Genomic DNA, 20,925 nt, shown 5'->3' on the forward strand with positions numbered 1-20,925 from the left:
GCGTGATGGGCGTCAACTGTCTTCCTCCAGCAAAGGTTAAATCCCTGAGTCCTCATTAGCCATTTTTCCAGACCCCAGGAGGGACATGAGGCAAATTAATCAAGACTAACGTTATTGGGGTTGAGAGATTTAGCCAACTATTTTATCATGATGTCAGGTTTTACTTAAGAGAGGAAAAGCTGTAGGAAACGATCTTCGCGTGTTGAAAGTTTCAAGTGGCGGCGTGTCACCAGCCCTGGTCCACCCGAGGCTGCGATCTGCTGAGCTCTCCCCACCCCCACTGAGCTGCCGTATTTCTAAAGCTCCTAGCCCTGAGATACCCTGTCCCTTCTGGTTCCTTCTCCCGAGGCCTGGCAGCGGATGGCAGAGCTAATACCATCATTTTAACAGGGAAACAACTTGCGCGGGGTAATTGCAGCGTCGCTTGGTGTCCTAGTTTTGCTAAATTATTCCTGTGGGCGGTGGGTGGAGCGTCAGCTGCATCGCCAAACACCCTACGTCTGTCCGAGGAAACTCGGAGCCCCTTCTGGTGGGCAAGGGGTGTCACCTCTCTTCAGGCACAGACACAGGTGGGCTCAGCCTGCTGTCCTGTGTCCTCACCTGTCTGCTGCTAAAGCCGCCCATCCCCTGAACACGCGGCACATGCCAGCACTCGGTTCCACAGTGATAAAGAGCAGTGGCAGGAGGACATGCCTAGAACTTGACCTGCAACAGAGCCTTGCCAGGAAATTGCTCCCCCACCGTCTCGCACAGGAGGTGGTTTTGCAGAGGCAGGGGCTCAGCCTCCCTTCCAGCACCGGATTTATCTAGACCACGCACCCAGGCCTCTGAATGCCTGGGCATTGCAAACAAGGTTCTGAAGGTTTTTGTGTCTGTGAGCATTTCCAGGCAAGGAACGTCTCAAAGGGGTCTGTGACCCCACAATTGTTAAGACCACTGATTACAACTTTTAGCCCTTTTTGCTCCATTACCAGACGGCTCATAAGCAACATTCTAATTTCTCATCACAAGCATTTTCTAGCCAGTGTGAGAAAATTTACCTTATCTGCTACATGGAGCTGGCCTGATGCAGGGTCTATTGGTGATGCCATTGTGCTTTTCTTTCTTTCTTTTTTAATTCCTTTTGAATTCCAATTTCCGTAAACACAAGAATACACAAGTTTACTCTCTGCTTAGCAAACGACATCAATCCAAGCATGATTTAAACTTTATAAGAAAACTTTTGAAGGATGTGTTTGACTACTCAGCCCTTGAATTTCATGCATATTGTATTTGAAATCTCTCGTAGCAAATCTGAAGGTAAATCAAGATTGTTCTAAGTATTTTTTCCCCGTTTTTTATTTTTGAGATATAATTGACCCATAACATTGTTTAAGTTTAAGGTACAGCATAATGGGTTGATACATTTACCTATCCTGAAACAATCACCACAATCAGTTTAGTTAACATCCATCACCTCACATAGTTACCAATCGTGCCTCTTTCTAGGGTCACAAACCAAGTCTCTCTGGGTCGGAATATGCAAGCAATGCTGAGGGCACTAGTAGAGTATTTCACTGATTTATAGGGGGAAAAAAAACAAGGGGAAACTTCAGTTCCCTTTTTAACACGTTACCATTTAAAGCCTGTTGGATTTGTCTGCTGTTGTTTCTCGTTTAAGGAAAAGGCTGCTGTCCCCCGTTCTGTGCTCGCTGTGACCCTGTGCCCCAGGCACATGTGTTATCCCATTTCACCACCATGGCCACCCCCTGAGAGGCAGCCTCTCGAGCCCATTCTACAGATGAGCCCACCGAGGCATCAGGCAGTTACACGACATGCCCAGGGGCAGGCATACAGCCAGCAAGGTCGAAGCAGAATTTGAACTCCAGCTTCAGAGCCTCTGCTTGTAGCCACTGCCGATCTGCTCCCCTCCCCAGTAAAGAAACCAGCTGTGATTATGTCCTCAGGGAAAAATCCCAGCATTCCCTGTAGGAACAGTGGGCCGATGGCTGGGCTGGTTTTAATGGGAAATTTAACAAGAAAGCTGGGCAATTTAGAACTACTTTAAATTTGGTGACAAACTGTTATCAAACCGCTTACAAGTTTATTCTATCCACCCCCAACCAACGACCACCTGTAATGTGGGCAGGGTCCCGGGATCTTGTAACCAGGGAAACCCAGGCTGCAGAAGGCCATAGTGGGCCCATGTCAGAGAAGGGCTGGTCCCGCTCAGCCCCACACCTGCTTGCCAGGGGCCACATAGGGTAGAAAAACAGGACACAGCATCCACTGAAGTTAGAAATGCCGGACGGCCCTAGGGAAGGAGGCTGGGGTTTACCCACTGCATCTCTCACAGCTCTCTGGCTTCCCACTGCCTAGAAGAGTATTGCACCCCAGGCTGGTCCCAGGACCGGGATGCCAGCAGTGGGATCTCATGAGGGAAGTGGACTCCCGCTCTGCCACGTGTCAACCTCACCATCTGGGCAGCTCCCGTAAAGGGCCGGGGCTGCGGGAGCATGCCTCTGTGGCGGGGAGCATGTTCTCAGAGCCTGGGTGAAATCGCAGGTTCAGTGTGCTCTTCTGTAAAATGGGAATATCAGGAAAAGGGAAGCACCTGCCCGACAGAGCTGTCGGGAGATCAGTGACACCCGGCCTGTCGCTGCCCTGCAGGCTCCCAGGCAGCCTGTGCAGGATGGACGGGCTAGGACAGACCGGTCTCCCAGTCCTCAGCAGGGCACTGCTGCCCTCCATGACCTCCTAAGGACATTAATGACAGCCTGCAGCTCACCCACGTGGACCCCAGGATGTGCCCCATCTGGCAGGCGCCTCAGGGGGCCTGTGATGGAGCCCTGGACAGTCTGTGCAGCTGTGGCCACTGGGTCTGATCAGGACGTGTGCTGCCAGGGGATCTTGGCTCTCGCCCTCCTGAGCAGCCCTGGCTGGGGCTCAGGCCTGCTCTGGGCACCAGTGCCCTTCAACAGGGCTCTCATCTCCCCCCACTTCCTCCTGCAGAGAGACAGGGCCCAGGGCTGTGTGGCCCAGGTGATGTGGGACTAACTTCTCCTCCCCTCCTCAGAGAGGGAATAAAGATACACAAAACCACAGACGTGACACTAAAGAAATGGAAAGAGAAGCTTCTTACAAGAGGACACCCTGCATCCGGGGCCACAAGGCCTGAACCAATCTTCTTTCAGCCCATGAATTAAGATGGGGTCCAGTCCATGTTTTCTCCCCGAGGTGGCTCCCGGGGCCCTGCCGTGGTCACAGCGTGGCCTGTCCCAGCAACGTGGCTCTGCCCTGGTTGGCCCTTTACCCCCAGGGTGGGCGAGCAGCAGGCCTCTCTCCAAAGGACCCCTTGCCTTCAGAGCCTCAGAAGAGGTGGGTGGGCAGTTCGGGAGGCTGGACAGTAGAAACAATGGGTTCTGCCCTGACTGCTGAGAACTCACGCCACGTTTGTTTTCCAGGAACCTGGGCAAGTCGGGCCTCCGGGTCTCCTGCCTGGGGCTCGGTGAGTGTGGGGTCCTCGTGGTCCAGTGGTGCGCAAGGAAACGGGGGTGGCAGGGAGGCTGGGGGTGGGGGAGGGAGCTGCACCCAGAGCCAGGATGGGGGGAGGGAAGAGGCTCGGTTGCCATGGTAACCAAGAGGCAGTTGGGGAGGGGCCTAGGAGAGGGAGGAGGACAGAGATGCAGCCTTAGCAGGGGACGTGAGGCGAGTACCCAGACCCTCTGCACACACAGCCCACTGCCCAGCAGCAGAAAATCAGGGAAGCACCCTGCCCCCGGGGAACCAGCATCTTCCTTCCTTACGTGACAGAGTCCCTCGCGAGGGGCAGATTTTGCCCTTTTTCTTCTTTTGCCAGATATGAGCTCTGTTCCCAGAACACGCTGTCTCTCCACCTCCACGGTGCACACGTACACACACGCGCGCACACACCGCCCAGCAAGCGCGAGGGCATGGCTGTCAGCCCTGCACATCTTCAGGGACTGCCCACGGCACGTCCCTGGAATAGGAGCTGCAGCGGCTTGAGCGCCAACGAGCATGTCAAAGCCCTGCAGTCAGCTGCCTGCTCTGGGCACTTACTGTCCCCTTGGTTCCTTGGCTCCAAGAGAGGGAGACATGCCCCAAAGGCCAGGTGTCCACGCATGCCAAGCACACGCTCCCGCAGAGCAGTGTGGCGGCCTGTGGTTGCCCCACTGCGCCTTGCAGCCCGAGGTCCAAGCACCCTGGGGAGAACTGGGCTGCCCGGGGCCATTCTCTGACTTGAGCCTGTGTCTCTCCTATCAGGAACATGGGTGACCTTCGGAGGCCAGATCACCGACGAGGTAAGATGGGGCTCCCTCGTTCCCCCAGGCCCCGGGGAGGGCCGCCCATGCCCAGGCACGTGGTAAAGTATGCGAAATGCACCAGGTAGTCAGTGCTCAGGGCAGCCGCCTTGGCTCCCCTCTTACTGTTTCTCCAGGGTGCCCTGGGGGATAACAGGAAGGGTGAGCGCCGTAGTGGCGCCAACACCCAGCAGCTGGGTGCACTGGGGCTTCAGCAAGTTCCTTAAAGTCCCAGGAATCAGATTCCTCACCTATCCCACGGTTAGCCAGAGGAATTCAGGGAGAGCACATTTTCCAAATCATCAAGCCCGATGCAGTTCTTTGCCACTCCTACAGAGGATGCCCACATGAATTTGAAACATCAATAAATATCTGTTGAGGTCATTTAGAATGCAGATCCTGGAAATTTTGCTGCAAACCAAAGACGGAGTAGCTGAACGTTTGACCAAGCTCCTAACCGCGCATGCCCCATAGCCATCGTTAATGGGACGCACTGCCATGGGATGTACTTGCTGGGGCTTCTCTCTCCACAACTGGGATTCAGTGCAGCCAGCGTCTGTCCTGGAGAAGACACTGTTCCCAGGCTGGTGTGCACTTCTGGGCAGGGAGTGAATATTGTGGAAGTGGGAACAGCGGTTTTGCTCAGAGAGCTCCGAACCTCTGCACAAGAAGCTGTCTTCACGTCTGCTCTACTTCCTATTGGAAAGATGGCATTTAAAAAGGAATAAGTGGGCTTCCCTGGTGGCGCAGTGGTTGGGAGTCCGCCTGCCGATGCAGGGGACGCGGGTTCGTGCCCCGGTCTGGGGGGATCCCACATGCCGCGGAGCGGCTGGGCCCGTGAGCCATGGCCGCTGAGCCTGCGCGTCCGGAGCCTGTGCTCCGCAACGGGAGAGGCCACAACAGTGAGAGGCCCATGTACCGCAAAAAAAAAAAAAAAAAAATGAATCAGTGTGTTCACTTGAGACCTTGTAACTGTGATAGTTATTTTTCAAAGGGAAAGCTTGGCTTCCATCGAAATCTAGATGCATTTAATTTGCATTCTTGTTCCTTTTGCTTTTATGACAGTAGCTGTTGTAGAACTATTTGCCCTGGCTTTAAGGTTCTGGGGCCTATCTCAGGTAACGTCAGGAGTTTTTAAGGTGCTGGGAATTGTTTCACCTTCAGCCACCAGGTTGGTTCCAAGCACTTAGAAGGTTGGAGCCCCGGAGCCCACGTGGTCCACCCCAAATAAGTGGTGTCTAATTCGTCTGTTACCCTTTCGATGTGGAAGAATTCTGTGGAGGCTGTGACTTCATTTCCTAATGGCATTAGCTATGCTGTGTGCATTGTCTTTGTGGGAAAGATATAGAGAAGTGGCCGGATGGTAACCGTCCAATTAGGTGACTTTTTCACCAACAGATCCATTACACCCAAGGAGTATTGATTAATGCTCCAACGGCAGCCACAGCTGGCTCCGGCCTCCACCGTGGCTCCATCAGGGACATGGTGACATGTATGAAGACAATGGAAGTCGTTTCCAGATGACACAAAGCTGGGAGGACGGCGGATACAGTACATGACAGATTCAGGGGTCTAAAAGGTCCTGGCAGGTGAAAGTGATTGAGTGAAAGAACCAGCGGAATGTTCCTATTAAACCCTACAGCTGGTGTCCCCAGCAATCAACGCATCAAGTCCGAGGGGCCCACCTCTCCACAGTTGAGAGGAAGAATGCCTGGATTGTATTCTTTAGCTGGCTGCCTGGTCTGCACCAGCGGGGTTGGCGCCACAGGAAGCAAGGACCCTCCTGGGCTGCAGAGAAACCTGTATGCTGCCCAAGCCCAGAGCGGCACAGGCTGGGACCCCGCTCTGGCTGGGTGACCCCACCTGGGGCACTGTGTTCCTTGCGGACTTCATGTCCAAAGGAAGGCATTTGGCGCGCCACAGAATCCAGACACAGAGTCCTGTTTTGAGAGTTACCTCCTGTGTGCAAGATGCCACGCAGATGCCAGAGAGACACAGAATCAAGGAACTGGTGGGTTTACCATGGCAAAGTGGCGTTCCCCAGCAAGACGCAGGAAATGTCAGTAAGTGATGGCCTGGGGGCCGAATCTGGTCCCCAGCCTGTTTTTTTGTTTTGTTTTGTTTTTGTTTTTTCTTTCTTCTTAAATATATGAAATGTAAAATTTGCCATTTTAACCACTTTTCTTGTGGCCCTTTTCTTGTGGTTAAAATAAGCATAACGTAAAATGTACCATGTTAACCATTTTTTAAATATACAGTTCAGCGGCATTAAGTACATTAACTTTGCTGTGCAACCATCACCACAGTCTATTTCCAGCATTTTCCATCACCCCAAACAGAAACTCGGTACCCATTAAGCAATAACCCCCCAGCCCCAGGTAACCTCTCATCCACTCTCTGCCTCTATGAATTCCACAGCCTGCTTTTGTAAATAAACTTTTCTTGGCAGGCAGCCATGCCAGTTCGTTTACATATGGTCTGTGGCTGCTTTCATGCTGTGAGGGCAGAGTGGAGTAGTTGCCACAGAGACCATCCGCAAGGCCTAAAATATTTACCCTCTGGCCCTTTACAGAAAAGGGTTGCCATCCCCGGTCCTATGGGGTCACAGCAGCATTTGCAAATATCTGTGGGTTTTCATCCCAGGGAGGGAGGCTTCTGTGGGCTGGTCAGGGTCACGGGGAGCAGACGGTGTTAGTAAACCTCAGATCACGTGGCCAAGTACCAGAGCGGCCCTGGACAGATCAGGTTTCCAAACTCTAGTTCAGTGCCCTTTCTGTGACCTCACACAGCTGCTCAGGTGGAAAACTCCCCCGAGGGCGCATGTTCCCAGCAGCCTGGGCAATAAGAATTTAATAAGAAGAGTAGCTAAACTTTACATTCATCATGGCTCTCAATCCTCTGTCAACCCAAGGAGGTAGGTGTTTTATTATCCATTCCGTGGAAGCAGAGCCTCAAGACTGAGCAGGTGCCCAAGGCCACACCTGGAGAGGGATGAAGAGGGATCCTACCTGGGCTCCGTGCCTCAGAGCCTACAGCCAGCTCTCAGCTCTGGGGAACCGTGCGGGGGCCGGATGGCCTCCCTGTCCCCTGGGTGGGGGTGACAGGAGGTGGCCCACATGTCCTCTGAGGTTCCTTCTGCCTCCAGCCTCTGGGACTCTTGACATTGGAAATAACTGAAAAGTCACCAAATGGAAGCTCCATTACATAATGCAGGATGCACCCACAGAGCAGAAGTCTTTAGAAGTCATGTTTTGATGACTGACAAGGGGACAGAACCGTGATGAGAGGGCACGGAAGACAGCAGAGACAGCCGTGTGTGTGTCAGAGTCGCAGCCGTGTGTATGTCAGAGTCGCAGCCGTGTGTATGTCAGAGTCGCAGCCGTGTGTATGTCAGAGTCGCAGTGTTGCAGGGAAAAAGCATATAGTCACATAGAAAAACCTGGAAGAGGAATTACAACCAAATCATAGCAGTCCAAAAATCAGAAATCAGCCCTGAAAATTCCCGGATTCCCCAATTCTCTTTCTGTCCACAGTCACCCAGGCACTGTCCTGGGTGTACTTAGGATTGTGTTCACGTCTTTCTTTCTCCCTCCATTCAGCTCATGCTGGCTGGGCACCTGCCGAGCTCCAGGTCCCTGCCCTCGGGCTGCTCTCTGTCTGGAGAGGGGGACAGATCACAGATCATAAGCACATCTTATCTCCGAGGGTTAAACGTACGATGGAGAGCGCATTCCTTTCCCGTGGCTGTTATAACAAATTACCACCCGCTGTGTGCTTTAGAACAACAGACGTTTATTCTCTCACGGTTCTCGAGGCCAGTATGTCCAAAATCAGTATCACTGGGCTGAAATTCAGGTGTCAGCAGGGCCGCACTTCCGGTGGAGGCTCCAGGGGAGGATCCTTCCTGCCTCCTCCAGTGTCTGGGGGCTGCCTGCAGTCCTCAGCTTGTGGCTGCATCACCCCAGCCTCTGCCTCTGTGGTCACATCCCTGTCCCCTGTCAGTGTCAAATCTCCCACCACCTCCCTCTTGTAAGGACACCTGTGGTGGCATTTAGGGCCCACTTAGCTCATCCAGGAGAATCTCCTTTAATTTAATCAAATCTCCAAAGTCCCTTTTTCTACCTAAGGTAACATTCACAGGTTCCAGGGACCTGATATCTTTGGGGAACCACTATTTAGCCAACCACAGAGATTAGGAAAACAGAGGAAGAAGGACTGGAGTGTTGCCTCCAGGTTTACCTAGGACGATCCAGGAAGGCGGGGGTGAGGGAGTGAGCCACTTGGTGATCCAGAGAAAGAGCGTTCCAGCCCAAGGGGACAGGTGTGTGCCCACCTGCGTGAGGCCATGGGGGGAGGGGTGTCAAGAGATGGGGTCAGAGGTGAGGGAGCAGATCTGGTGGGGACTTTGGCTTTGACCCTTCGTGGCATGGAAGCCACTGGAGGATTTTAGCAAAGAGGAAGGTTGCCCTGACTTAGGTCTTACTAGGCTCAGTCTGGCTGGCTGCACTGCGTATGGCCGGTGGAGGTGCTTCTCAGACTGTAACATGTGCACGAATCCCTGAAGATCTGCTGGAAATGCAGATTCTGATGAGGCAGGTCTGGGGCGGAGCCTGGGATTCTGCATCTCTGATGCTGACGCTGTTGGTCTGTAGACCACAGTTTGCCTAGCAGGGGTGGCAAGGACACAGACAGAGGCCGAGAGAGTTATGGGGCTACGGCAAAAACTCAGCCGAGGGCTGCTCCAGTTTGGACCAGATGGGCCCGGATGGAGGTAGGCAGGAGCGGTCAGATTCCAGACCATTTGCAAGCGGGAGCTGATAGGACTGGCTAAAGGTTTTGATGCTGGATTGAGAGAAAGCCAAGTGGAGGGTGGCCAGGTGTTTGACCTGAGCACAGGACGGGCAAGACCACAGGTGCATCAGGTACAGCAGGCTGTGCTCCTCGGCACACACCAGCCCTACTGCCCGCAACGCCCCCTGCTCCACCTGCCCTCCTCCTGCCTGCCTGACAAACTCCTAACCACCCTTCAAAACCCAGCCCCGTAAGCCCCGTAAATTCTTCCACATTACACCACAGATGAAGCTTGAGGGCATCTAAGTGAAATAAGTAAGCCAGTCAGAGAGGAAAAAGACTGTATGATTCCACCCATGTGAGGTACTTAGAGTCAAAACCATAGAGGGTGAAAGTAGGAGGGTGGGGGCCAGGGGCTGGGGGGAGGGGATGGGGAGTCAGTGTTTAATGGGGACGGACTTTCAGTTGGGGACGATGAGAAAGTTCTGGAGACGGACGGCGGGGACGGTTGCACAGCAGTGGGAATCGACTTAATGCCATTGAAGTGTACACTTAAAAATGGTGAGACGACTTCCCTGGCAGTCCAGCGATTGAGGCTGGGCGCTTCCACTGCAGGGGGCACGTGTCCCATCCCTGGTCGGGGAACTAAGATGCTGTGTGGCACAGCAAAAAATAAATAAATAAATAAAAAGGTTGAAATGGTAAATTTTATGTATATTTTACCCTGATTTTTAAAAAAAAAATGTTTAAAGGAATGAAGAAGATCTCCACGAACTGCTATGGGTCTATTTCCAGGACGTATTGGAAGTGAAAAAAGCAAAATGCAAAAGAATACCTACAGTGTGGTACCCTCCCTGTGAGCACCATGGGGACATAAGAAAATATGTGTGTGTCTGAAATATGAAAATAAAAGCCCTGGCCCTGCGTCACCTCGCTCAGAACCCTCCCAGGAGACAGCGTGCACACCTAAACCGTCTGTGTAACCTGCGGGGCCCAGCACATGGTCCTCTCCTGGGCAGAGCTCCGGCGGCCTGGTGGGACACATCCCGGAAAAGTAAGGATGAAGGCGGGATAACCAGGGAAGGAGCCTGGCGTGCCTGGAGCTCTGGAGGCAAAGAAAGGAGGAGGAGGAGGGAGGGAGGACCCCGAGGAGGATGCAGGGGTGCTTTGGCTACGTTGTTACACTTGAGGCAGAGAAAGGAGGAGAGGAACCAGCCCGCCCTGCAGGTGGATCCAGAAAACTCCGCCACCAGTGAGCTTTCCTAGTCAGAAGACAGCAGCTGACTGATGGGGGTTAGCTTTGGCTCATCATCTGAAACCTTTGGGGTTCATCGCCAACATTTGAAAATCGGAACTTACCCCGCTCCCCGATATCCTGGATTTCTGGCTTCTCTTGAAAAATAAAAGGATTTGGTCACGCCTGGCAGTGTTTGAGCCCCCTCCCACCCCACTAACCCTCACCAGGTGCCAGCCTCCCTCTCCTCACCTGCCTGGCCGGTGGGGCTTCTGCGTTTGGTATTGGGAGAAGCTCCTAGAAGCTGCACCTGGCTGGCTGGCTTTCTGTCGTGCAGTTTTTGAGTGTAAAGTATTATTCACCGCACCCTGGGCTAGCCACTGGGAGGGAGGCTTGGGGCTCTGAGCTGAGCTTCGAGAAGTGGCTGGTGGGGGAGTTTGCATCTGTGACCCCTGCTCAGACGGATGCCTGCACTGTCCAGCGGGCCAGCAGAGTTCATTGTCCACTGCATCTTGGAGGAGGCTGTCAGTGGCAGGCAGGCTGCCTCGGATCCTCACCCCGACTGCCCATCAGTTGCCATTCATCCACCCCAGTCTGCAAGGCACTGGAGAAGCAGGGCCAAGGCCAGAGGGCTAGCTGGGGATGGCAGTTTCTCCATCTGCAAACAGTAATTTCACCCTCATGCCGTTGCTGGGGAGAATTCAGAGGGATACAGCATCGCAGGCACATTCTAGCCATAGCTTTTGAAGAGGATTTATTCTGCCAAGATTTATCACGCTCCTGTTGTGGGCTGTGTTAGTTTCCCAGGACGGCCGGAGCAAAGACTGGGGGGCGTAAAACAACAGTTTATTCTGTCGCAGTTCTGGAGGCCAGAAGTCCAAAATCAAGGTGTCCGCAGGGCTGCGCTGCCTCCAGGGCTCTGAAGGAGTTCTGTTCCTGTCTCCCAGCTCTGCTGCTGGCTGGCAGTCCTTGGCAGTCCTTGAATTGCAGGCTCATTACCTAACCTTTGCCTCCATCTTCACATGGCCTCTTCCCTGTGTGTCTGTGTCTATTCTTATAAGGACACCACTCATGTTGGATGTAGGACTCACCCTAATGCAGTATGACCTCATCTTAACTAATGACATCTGCAAAAACCCCATTGCCATATAAAGTCACATTCTGAGGTTCTGGGTGGACATGAATTTGGGGGGGACACGCTTCAGCTCAGCACAGGTGCTAAGCCCTGAGAGAACCTAATAGGTGGGGTCCCTGCTCACAAGAAATTCACAATCCAGAGGCTGCCTCTGCATTCATTCTGTCTTCTTCCTTCTCTATGGGTTTGTGACTGAGCTGCTTCCAGGCCTGTCCTGCGGCGGGGCCAGGGCCGCCTGGGCACCCGGGGGGGTCTTCCCAGGCCACGAGGTTGTGCTCTGGAGCCTCCGGGCTCTCCCCCTGGGCTGGCAAGATGGTGCCGCCTGTGAGCAGCCCCGGTTTTCTCGTTTCAGATGGCAGAGCAGCTAATGACCTTGGCCTACGACAATGGCATCAACCTCTTCGATACCGCGGAAGTCTACGCAGCGGGCAAGTACGTGCCTTTTCTCACGGGAAAAAGCAACGCGGGCCAACCCCAGCTTCCCCGGGAGGAGCCGGGGCTTCTGTTGCTCCTGGGGCTCTTGCTCCCCAGAGGGTTTGCACCTCCCACTCTGCCTGCTTTTCTAAACCGTAAACGGCGTGGGGAGGTGGTGTTTTCACGGGGCCAGAATCACACAGAACATTTGGTCACTTGCTAAACTCCCGTGTGTTCAAGCAGCAAGATGACCACAGCCCTTCTGGTGCCAAAGATGCTGCGCTGGGCGAGAGCCGTGATTAAGCTGTAGTCCAGGGGGCTCTCCTGCCGCGCCCGCGAAGTGCAGGCAGCCCCACATGCCTGATATTTTCACATCTTAATGGTGCAATTAGGGCTGCAGGGCGTCTCAGGAGCTGGGGAGAGCAGGGTCTGCTGAGCTGAGCTCTGCAGGGAGCTGCTCTTCCCATCTTGGCAGTGAATTTTCCTGCTCAATTATGTAAAAGCCCTCTTCAGCCAAGGCGGCTGGCTTCAGTTTTAAAGACTGGCTGTAATCAAATCATCCACTCTCCTGCATCGGGTTTCCAAAAGTCAGCGTTTGTTTGTGAAATCATTTGTTGGCTCTCTCTTTGTCCTCCCTCTGGCCCCCTGCTGCCTGGGGCGAGCCAAGTTCCCATCAGCTGGGCTGCTCAGCCTGGCCCACCGCCCGTGCACCGTGGCCGCAGGGCCAGCACCTGCCTCGCAGGCTCTGGGTTATTACCTGCAGCTCGCGATGGGACCTAGGGTACCGAGAATCAGGACCCCAGCTGGGACTTTGCTCAACTCCTGGTCTGATGACCTGACGGCCCCGAGGGCCTCCACTGGGACCCCCAAATCTCCTCCAGACCCTGTCAGCAGCCCTCTGTCCTGCTGATGCCACAGCTCCCTCCCCACCCCTCCAAACCGGCAGCTGCTTTCCATCAGAGTGAAATGCTTTCCAGACAGATGAGCTAAGCCGAAGGGTCAGAGGTGGAAAAGCCCGATGCAGATGCCAAGCCCAGAGGCATCCCCCCCATCCCGAGCACCCCAGCCTGTTCCCTGGCCCTGCGCCTGCCTCCGTTTTGCTGCCCAGGAGAGCGTGAGGAAGGCAGCTCCAGATGGCCCTGTGTCCAAGCCCAGCACCCCCCTTTCACGGCAGCCACACTGTCTGCGTCACTGTCTTCACTTCCCCCAGCTTAACTGGACAGCCGGGGCTGGCGTGCCGGGGCCAGCACACTGAGTCCCTCTTGCTAACCAGAGCGCCAAGCGTCTGTCTTACTGAGTGCCCCTGCTTCTCATGCTTCGGGCGCTTCCCGGGGAGCTGCAGGATTTCTGTGCCCCCGCTGGGCAGAGGCTTAACCAAATTCATGGCCAGGAGAATTCACAGCCGAAAGCAACAGGCTTCGGGTGAGTCGTTGCCTACAGCTCCTGCAGCCCCAGGACCACTGCCTGCTCCCCTCTCTTCCTGCTTTCCTGACCTTTTGTGCCACCAACAAGGGACCCAGGAATAAAAGGAAGAGACCCAGGGCTGAGTGACTTTCTGTGCATCTTGACCGCAAACGAAGAACATTCCGAATGTATGCTAAACAGCTCACAAATTAGAGCCCGTTATTTCTGAGTGGATGACTCAGGCGCTGTTATAATTGGAATGTAGCGCTGGGTATGGATGGTTCTCCGTCTGTTGTTTTTTGCTCAGAAACATTTCGCCACAAGCAGAAAGTTCTTAAAAGTTAATCCAGTGCTGCAATGCCAAGCGAGGCTGGAACGGTCCACGCATGACCCTGGCTGGCCTGAGTTTGGTTCAGGGTCCGGAGGGACGCCAAGCAAAACAGACAGCGGTCAGCATGGCATCTGTCTCTCTATTGTTCAGAAGCAAGAAACAAGAGGGACACACACACACACACACACACACACACACACACACACGCACTCAACTGGAAATTCAGCCCTGAGTACATGTTGATTGTCTCTGCAAACAGAGGATGCCCTTGGTGAATAATTTACCTTTTAAAAGACATACGTGTCTAGAAACTTCACCCATGTAACGTTGCCGAGTGTTTTCCCCGGTGAATTTCCAACGGGCCAGGGCAGCGGTCTGCTGCTGGTCTTGCCAAGCAGGACACTGCTCCTTCCTTCTCCACGGGAGCGGGAGATGCCATTGCTGGGTCAAGGGGCACACGCCCTCGGCCACCTCCACGGGGGAGAAACCCAGCTGCTCCCAGGCACTCTCCTCGCTCTGGAATGAGCTTCCCGAGCCAACGGGCATTAACAGCCCGGCTCCAGGCCCCAGTGGCATTTTCACAGAGGGGACCCTGTGGCTGATTGTCAAGGTGGGGCGAGGTTTGGTGTTTCTGTTACGCTGTAATGAAGTCCCCATGTCTCCGTCTTTTGGGCAGGGCTGAAGTGGTGTTAGGAAACATCATCAAGAAGAAGGGATGGAGGTAATTACCCTGCTCTCTGTGCTCCATCCCCAGGGCGCACGCGCACAGGGAAGAGGCTGGAGAAGGCTGGTGGGAGGGAAGAGGACCCTGGGGTCCTGGGTGGGATGGGCAGGCCACCCGGGCGAGGATCCGGTGGCCGTTCCTTCCTGTTTTCCGGTGGAGCACCCAGGGTTGGCCTCATCACCCTTGTGCCACCAGCCAGGCTTTCTAAGGCCTGGCGGTTCCAGAATTTTTCTTGCTGGGAAGGTGAGAACGTCCCAGAATAGAGGCAGCCCCATGCTTCCTGCAGGGGGTGCGAGCATTCACACTGTGGGTAGCCACCCCGGGGAGCCAGGGCTTGCACCGCGGTGAGGGGGGAGCTCCCCCCTCCCCCGGAAAGCCGGTCAGGAGCCTTGTGTCTGGTGTCAAGCAGAGTTCCTGCCTGCCCTCCTGGAGTCAGGCCAGGCTGAGCACTTGACTGCATTTTGGGGTCCCTGTGGCCTGTGTGTCTTTATTTTCAGCAAAGTCAGAAGCAGTTAGAAAGCTGGGCCTCTCCCCTCCCCTCCCCCTCCCCTCCCCTCCCCTCCCCTCCCCTCCCCTCCCCTCCCCCTCCCTCCCCTCCCCCCCTCCCCCTCCCCTCCCTCCCCTCCCTCCCCTCCCCCTCCCTCCCTCCCTCCCTCCCCTCCCCTCCCCCTCCCCTCCTCCTCCCCTCCCCCTCCCCTCCCCTAGTGCACGAACTCAGAGTCTCCCCCAACCTCTGGGGCCTGGCTGACTGACACCCCTCCTCCTGCCCCACCCATGTTGTTTCTCCTCAGCTCTAATTGATACCAAAATGTATCCCTGCTCACTTTGCAGTTAAAAGGAAACTGCGCCTGTTAGCGAGGGCCCTGACAACGTCTTAGTTGGACTCACAAGGAGATAGATTCCGGTTAGGTCATTCCCCCGCAGGCGACACTGGCGTCTGTGGAGCTCCTGGCTCTCAGGAGCTGTTTCCTGAGCAGTCCTCCCCCTACACCCCCAACTAGAAGAAAGCACGACCGCAGGGGACACTGTCACTCTCCTATGGGAATGGTCAAGGTCAACTGTGGCCAGGAGGGGCCGTCATGACCCCGCCCACCTGTCCCTCCAGGCAAAGTCACAAAGGTATCAGCGCTGCCTCTTGTGGATGTGCAGCCGGAGACCTGACTCTCTACCCTTTCCTCTGGCTTTCAGCCACTGAAGCCCGAACCACCAGGAACATCACCTGCCTGCCTCTAGGGTCAGCCCCACCCTAACCGCCCCCCGCCCCACCTCAGTGGCCCACAGGCCGCTCCCCAAGGCTGCCCCCCACACAGCCTTTCTGAAACAGTCTCAGCCAGTAGAGGAAGAACCAGACGGCGTGGTCCCTTGCCTCGCTCCGTTCTCACCAGAGCCCTCCATCCACCCGCCAGCCCCTACATGGACCTCCTTGGAGGTCCCCAGGGAGCAGCCGCCGCCTTCTATTCCCTGAGCCGTGTCCCCCCCTCTCCCGAGCGTCCCCCCTCCTCTGGGCTCCCGGCTCCATCGCACTACACTCCGCCTCCCTCCAGCCCCCCACTGCCCAGCCCCAGTTCCTTGGTTACTGAGTTGCACCCACAGGTTAGTTACATCTGTGGGTTGTCTCCCGGCTCAATGGGGAGCCTCAGGCCCCCAGGGGTCGGCACACCCCAAACATCAAATGGCAGAGAGGCGCCCCATTTCACGCCCTATGCTCCAGGATGGGAAGGGTTTAGGACCCCTGTGTAAGAGCTGAAGACAGTGGGGAAGGTGGGGGGAGGGAGGACCCCAAGGGATCACGCCCAGTAACACCCCTCCTTCTCTCGTTCCGCAGACGATCCAGCCTCGTCATCACCACCAAGATCTTCTGGGGAGGAAAGTAGGTGCCACGGGCAGACCATGCCCCTGGCCGGGGGCCAGGTCTGCAGAGACCCCTGATTTAGGAGGCCCCTGGGGGTGGGGAGGGGGTAGTTATCCTGGGGAAACAGAGGCTGCACGGGGTCTGTCCTGGACCTCAGGAACCCCCTGGAGGACAGCACGTAGGCAGCACAGTCTCCTGTCTCCTGGTGCCGGAAGCAGGGGGCGGGCTGGCGTTTGTGCAGCCATCTGGCCTGGCTCGTGCCATCCCTCTTGAGGGACGTCACGTTCCAGAAAAGCAGCTTTGTCTGAGTTGCCTTGGACTCGAACCTTGTTTCATTTTTATTTTTACTTTTGTGGGTTGGCTTGTTTCTGATTACAAAGGTAACATCCTAAAAATTTCTGGAAAACATAGAAAATTCATGAACTGTCCCAATCACTCCACCTTCCCTGGGCCACAGACCACTCCTGCCATCCTCCAGGGATCTGGCCCCATATTCTCCCTGGGGCTGGACAAAATGGGCTTCATAGGAATTAGAAATGGGATTCATTTTTAATTTTTTAAAAATCCAAGCCAAAAAAGAAAACAATCCAAGCCAGACAGAAGGGCAAATTGAAAAGCAGAAGCCTCCATCCCCTGCTGAGCCCCACCTCCCCAGGGTGGCGGGCAGGCAGCCCAGCTCTGCCAGGTCATCTCCACAAGAAAATCCGCATAGCCTCGCGGTTTTATCCCCAAAGTGGAATCAGGCTACAAGTGGCATGAGCTGACCTACTTTTGCGCCATGAACATTTTCCCCAAAACCGCCTGCAATATCACACATGCTGTCGCCTGTTTTTCAGAGCCGAGACGGAGAGGGGCCTTTCCAGGAAGCACATAATAGAAGGTGAGGGGGGCCCTGGCTCCACACGGCCCCCTAAACCCACGGCATCTTCCCGTGGATGCGAAAGTGAAGAAAGCACAGTGCCCCTCCCCCACCGATGCACCCAGGCTCGCATGGGGTGGGCCCTCCGTGTCGTGAGGGAGGGGACAAGGGTATGGGTGGGCAGGGCCTGTGCTGCCCTGGGGTAGGCAGTGTTGTCCCTGAGAAGACACAGACAGGCCTGGGTTTCAATCTAGGCCAGGCCCTGTGCCCACTGGGTGACCCTGAGCAAGGGACATCACTTCCCCAGGCCTCTGTGGCAGCATCTGTAAAATGGGCATGGTAAGAATGCCCACATCTGGGGTTAGTGGAACTGGGAAGGACCCAGGTGAGGGTGCGTGTCAGACACAACTGGGCCTCAGCACTCGGGGGCACTGGGGTGGAGGTGCCAGGATGTCTCACTTATCCTGACTGGTATTATCTCCGTGCCTCTTCTCCCCACGTTCACTGTCGTCAAGGTAACACAGTCACTCCATTGACAATCAAATGATGAGGAGGCCTTGCTGCCCGCCCTTCCCCGTCCCCCAGCCCGGCACTTCTGCTCTGCAGCTCTGTTCTGAGCCGCTGAGAAGTACTCATGCGTTTCGGGCCCCACTGGCCTTTGGTGCCATAGAGGATCGACGCAGCTGTCCTCCGTGTCAGGTGGCCTGGCTCTCCCAGGTCCACCCGGGCCACTCTAGGAGGGGCCCCCTCTGTGCAGTCACAGGACATTGGGCCTGTGGACTCCACCCCACCCCCTTTGGGGTGTGCCCCTCTTCTCTCATGGCTGTTCTCCACCTAGGTGGCCCGTGCCCACAGGTGCGCCCTGCCGTCCACAGCTCCCGGTGCCAGGGGCCTCGTCCCTTTCATCTGTTGCTCCCTGAGACGCATGCACGCACGAGGGCCCAGGAATGTCTGTGAAGATGGTAACAGTCCTTCCCCGCTCCTTCCCCCAGGTCTGAAAGCCTCCCTGGAGCGGCTGCAGTTGGAGTATGTGGACGTGGTGTTTGCCAACCGCCCAGACCCCAACACGCCCATGGAAGGTACGCTCTCCCCGGAAGCGCTGACTGCCCGGGAGTCACGGTTCCAAAAAGAGCAGAAAGCTCTGCACCTGAGGCTCTGAAGGCATCACTGCAGGGCCCGCTGGGCACCCAGGCCTGGGGGTCTGGAGGGTGGGGCCTTCCCCGTGTGGGGAGGGGCGGGGGGGGCGGCGGGCCTGAGCTCAGCCTCTGCTCGACCCCTCACGTGCACCCCAGCACCTCCGGGCTGAGTCCCATCCTTGCTCTGGGTCCGCGCCCATCCTGGCTTTGAGCTGTGTGCAGTGTTAGCTAAAGTCACAGGATGATGACTCTTCGCAAGGGCTGCCTTCTTTTCCGTTCTTTCAATCATGGTCCACATTCTACTGGGAGGGTTTAGGGGACTTTTGCTCTGGGGAATGAACTGTTACTCAGAGGAGAAAAAAAAGACATGCAGTGCTTTGAAAAGCGGTTTTGGTTTCTCAGGCGCTTGTTTATTCTTTGACTCCTGCCATCTCAGCCCCCGCTATCTCCTCCAACTTTCTGCTTCGGGCATCTTCTCATTTGTGCTTTGCTGCTTCAGGGACTTGGAAAATTCAGTTATGTTCAAGTTACTTTCTCTTCATTTGTTTGTATATATACCATGCACCTGTGCGTGTGTATATATACGTGTGTGTGTGTGTGTGCGTGTGTGTGGTTGGTTTCTTATCCAAACGAGCATTCTGCGAAAAGTGATTTGAGCCTCCGTCCCCGTGCCCTTTGTCAGACTGTGCCCCTCAGCGTTCCCACAGCTGTGAACTCTGGTCTCTTTCCATCTTTCTTTTATCACCAGGGGATCCATTTAGTTCCTCCAAGTCAAGGACATTCATCATAGAAGGTACACAGTACCCTCAGCCCGACAACTGACCTCTGTGTCTGAGCTGCATTTTATGAGACAGTGCTTTGATTTACATGACTCTCTTCCCCCGCCCCCATGACTAAACTTCTCCATAAAATGCACAAAGGAGAAATAAGTGCCTTATGGGAACACCCTGCAAGTGAAGAAAAGCAAAGCGGCGCAGAGCCCCGCCGTCCCCCTGGTCCACGCTATCACCTCATTCCTCCCCTACTCCTGTGCATGCGTCCCCCTCCTCGCACCGCCCTGCATTGCCATGATCCGTCATCCGCGGAGCCTCCTCTTGACTTGGGGGTTGCTGTGATCCGCATCAGAAACCTTGACCCCAGATGGTCTGGGAGAGGGCTGGGGAGACCAGGTTCCCACAGGAGCAAACACATCGGGGACCCCAGAACCTTGGCCCCCAGCAGGTTTTATCTTCTCCACGTTTGCTAAGCTCCCACCTCAACCAAAAGTGAGGGCACCAGCAACCAGCTGCCCTGCCCCCAGTGGCATGCAGTGCTCCAGTCCCCTGGGCGGGCTGGGCCACCTGTCACTCTCACCCCATGCCATGCAGCCAGAGCTCACCATTGAAATGCAGTTGTTTTCCTCCTTGAAAAATACCTACATGAGCTGGGGAAACTCTGAGACCCGGGGCAGCCTCTGGCCATGCAGTGGTCCCTGCCCACCCCTAAGCCAAAGGACCCTGGGTCCCCACCCCACCCACGATGGGCAGGCCTTGGTACCCCTGGGAACTGGGCTGTGGTCCACAATGAGAGGGCTCCCACCTGCCAACTGGCACTGCCACCTGACCCCTCCCATGTATTATTTGAGATGCAGCAGGAGACACCATGGGTTTTGGCAGCAGCTGGAAGGATTTGGTCCTCCTGCTTCTGTAAAACAGCATTAAATAGTGAGGTGGACAGCTGTCCCTAATTGTCCCTGTTTCTGGTGTCACTGACACCAAGCCTGGGCAGAAGCACAGGGCCATGCTCCTGTGCATGGGCTCCATGGCCAGCCTGCCACCGCCCAGGACCCCTTCCCTCTCAGGCCAGCGACAGGCGTGCACAGGCTCCCTGGCCCCCAGGCTCCCGCTGGACTCCCCTCTCTGCACGGAAGGGGCGTTAGGAGAGAGCCGTGCTCAGAGAAGCCAGGCTAGCGAACGGGGGTGCCCTCTGCTTCCCTCTCTCTGGCATGTGGGCCTGAGCCTTGGCTGAAAAGAATCGGGCAGTCACACTGCATGGTCACAGGTCCTCCCCAAGAGTGTTTCTAAAGAACCCAAGAAGGACGGCCGGGCCGGGAGCCCAGACGCAGGGTTCGGATGTGGGCAGGTTCCTTCCCGGGACCCTCAACCTTCCAACCAAGCGCCGCCCTCCACATCGAATAGTGGTGGCCTGCTGAGAGCCCGAGGGGGGCGCTTCCCCGCCAGACCCCCTCCCTGGGATGCGTGGGGAAGAGCCCAGTCCCTGACCTCGGAAGGAAGGAGAGGACAGGGCTTGGCCTCCAGGCGTGGAAATCAAGGTGTGATTTTTTCAGAGGTCCTCGGCAAGCCCACGGAGGCCACCACCCCAGAAGCCCCAGCTACCTTAGCTTTCTACTGAAAGAGGGGACCTCGGCCAAAGGGGCACTCAGGGACCCAGGGTGGATGGGAAGGGACACCCCAAAGCAGAGGTGCCGCTCTCTGCCAGAGAAGGTTCCGGTGGCCCTGGGCCATTCCAAGGTGGAGCTCTCGGAACCGACCTGCATTCTCCTTCCTTCCATCCTTCCCTCCACCCCCACCATCTTCAGGGACCTCAGCTGCCCCATGTCAGTGGCCACTCGGGGAGAGATGGGGACTTTCAAGGGGTATTTGTTTTTAGAAACACTTGTACTTCAGCTGAACTTCCGAGGCTGCCTTGGGCAGTCGAACTTGCAAGCATTGTATGGGACCTGAGAGGAATCTGATGGGGTAGCC

The 20,925-nt window shown here is 55.7% G+C and overlaps 1 protein-coding gene across 3 annotated transcripts in view; it reads left to right on the forward strand.

The window, feature by feature from the left end:
- The window catches only part of KCNAB2 (potassium voltage-gated channel subfamily A regulatory beta subunit 2), a 97,980-nt gene that overhangs the window by 67,436 nt on the left and 9,619 nt on the right, over window positions 1–20,925 (forward strand). For 2 of the 3 annotated variants that reach the window (XM_060088870.1, XM_060088871.1), the window contains 7 exons: window positions 3,444–3,487; window positions 4,264–4,301; window positions 11,814–11,893; window positions 14,287–14,331; window positions 16,160–16,204; window positions 17,023–17,066; window positions 18,038–18,124. In XM_060088870.1, the coding sequence (XP_059944853.1) occupies window positions 3,444–3,487; window positions 4,264–4,301; window positions 11,814–11,893; window positions 14,287–14,331; window positions 16,160–16,204; window positions 17,023–17,066; window positions 18,038–18,124 (383 nt within the window). Of the gene's footprint in view, window positions 1–3,443; window positions 3,488–4,263; window positions 4,302–11,813; window positions 11,894–14,286; window positions 14,332–16,159; window positions 16,205–17,022; window positions 17,067–18,037; window positions 18,125–18,929; window positions 18,975–20,925 lie in introns of all 3 variants that reach the window. The other variant, XM_060088872.1, reaches the window with a different exon arrangement.

Source organism: Mesoplodon densirostris, chromosome 2 (assembly GCF_025265405.1).
Source record: "Mesoplodon densirostris isolate mMesDen1 chromosome 2, mMesDen1 primary haplotype, whole genome shotgun sequence".
In the NCBI taxonomy this organism is placed as follows: Eukaryota; Metazoa; Chordata; class Mammalia; order Artiodactyla; family Ziphiidae; genus Mesoplodon; species Mesoplodon densirostris.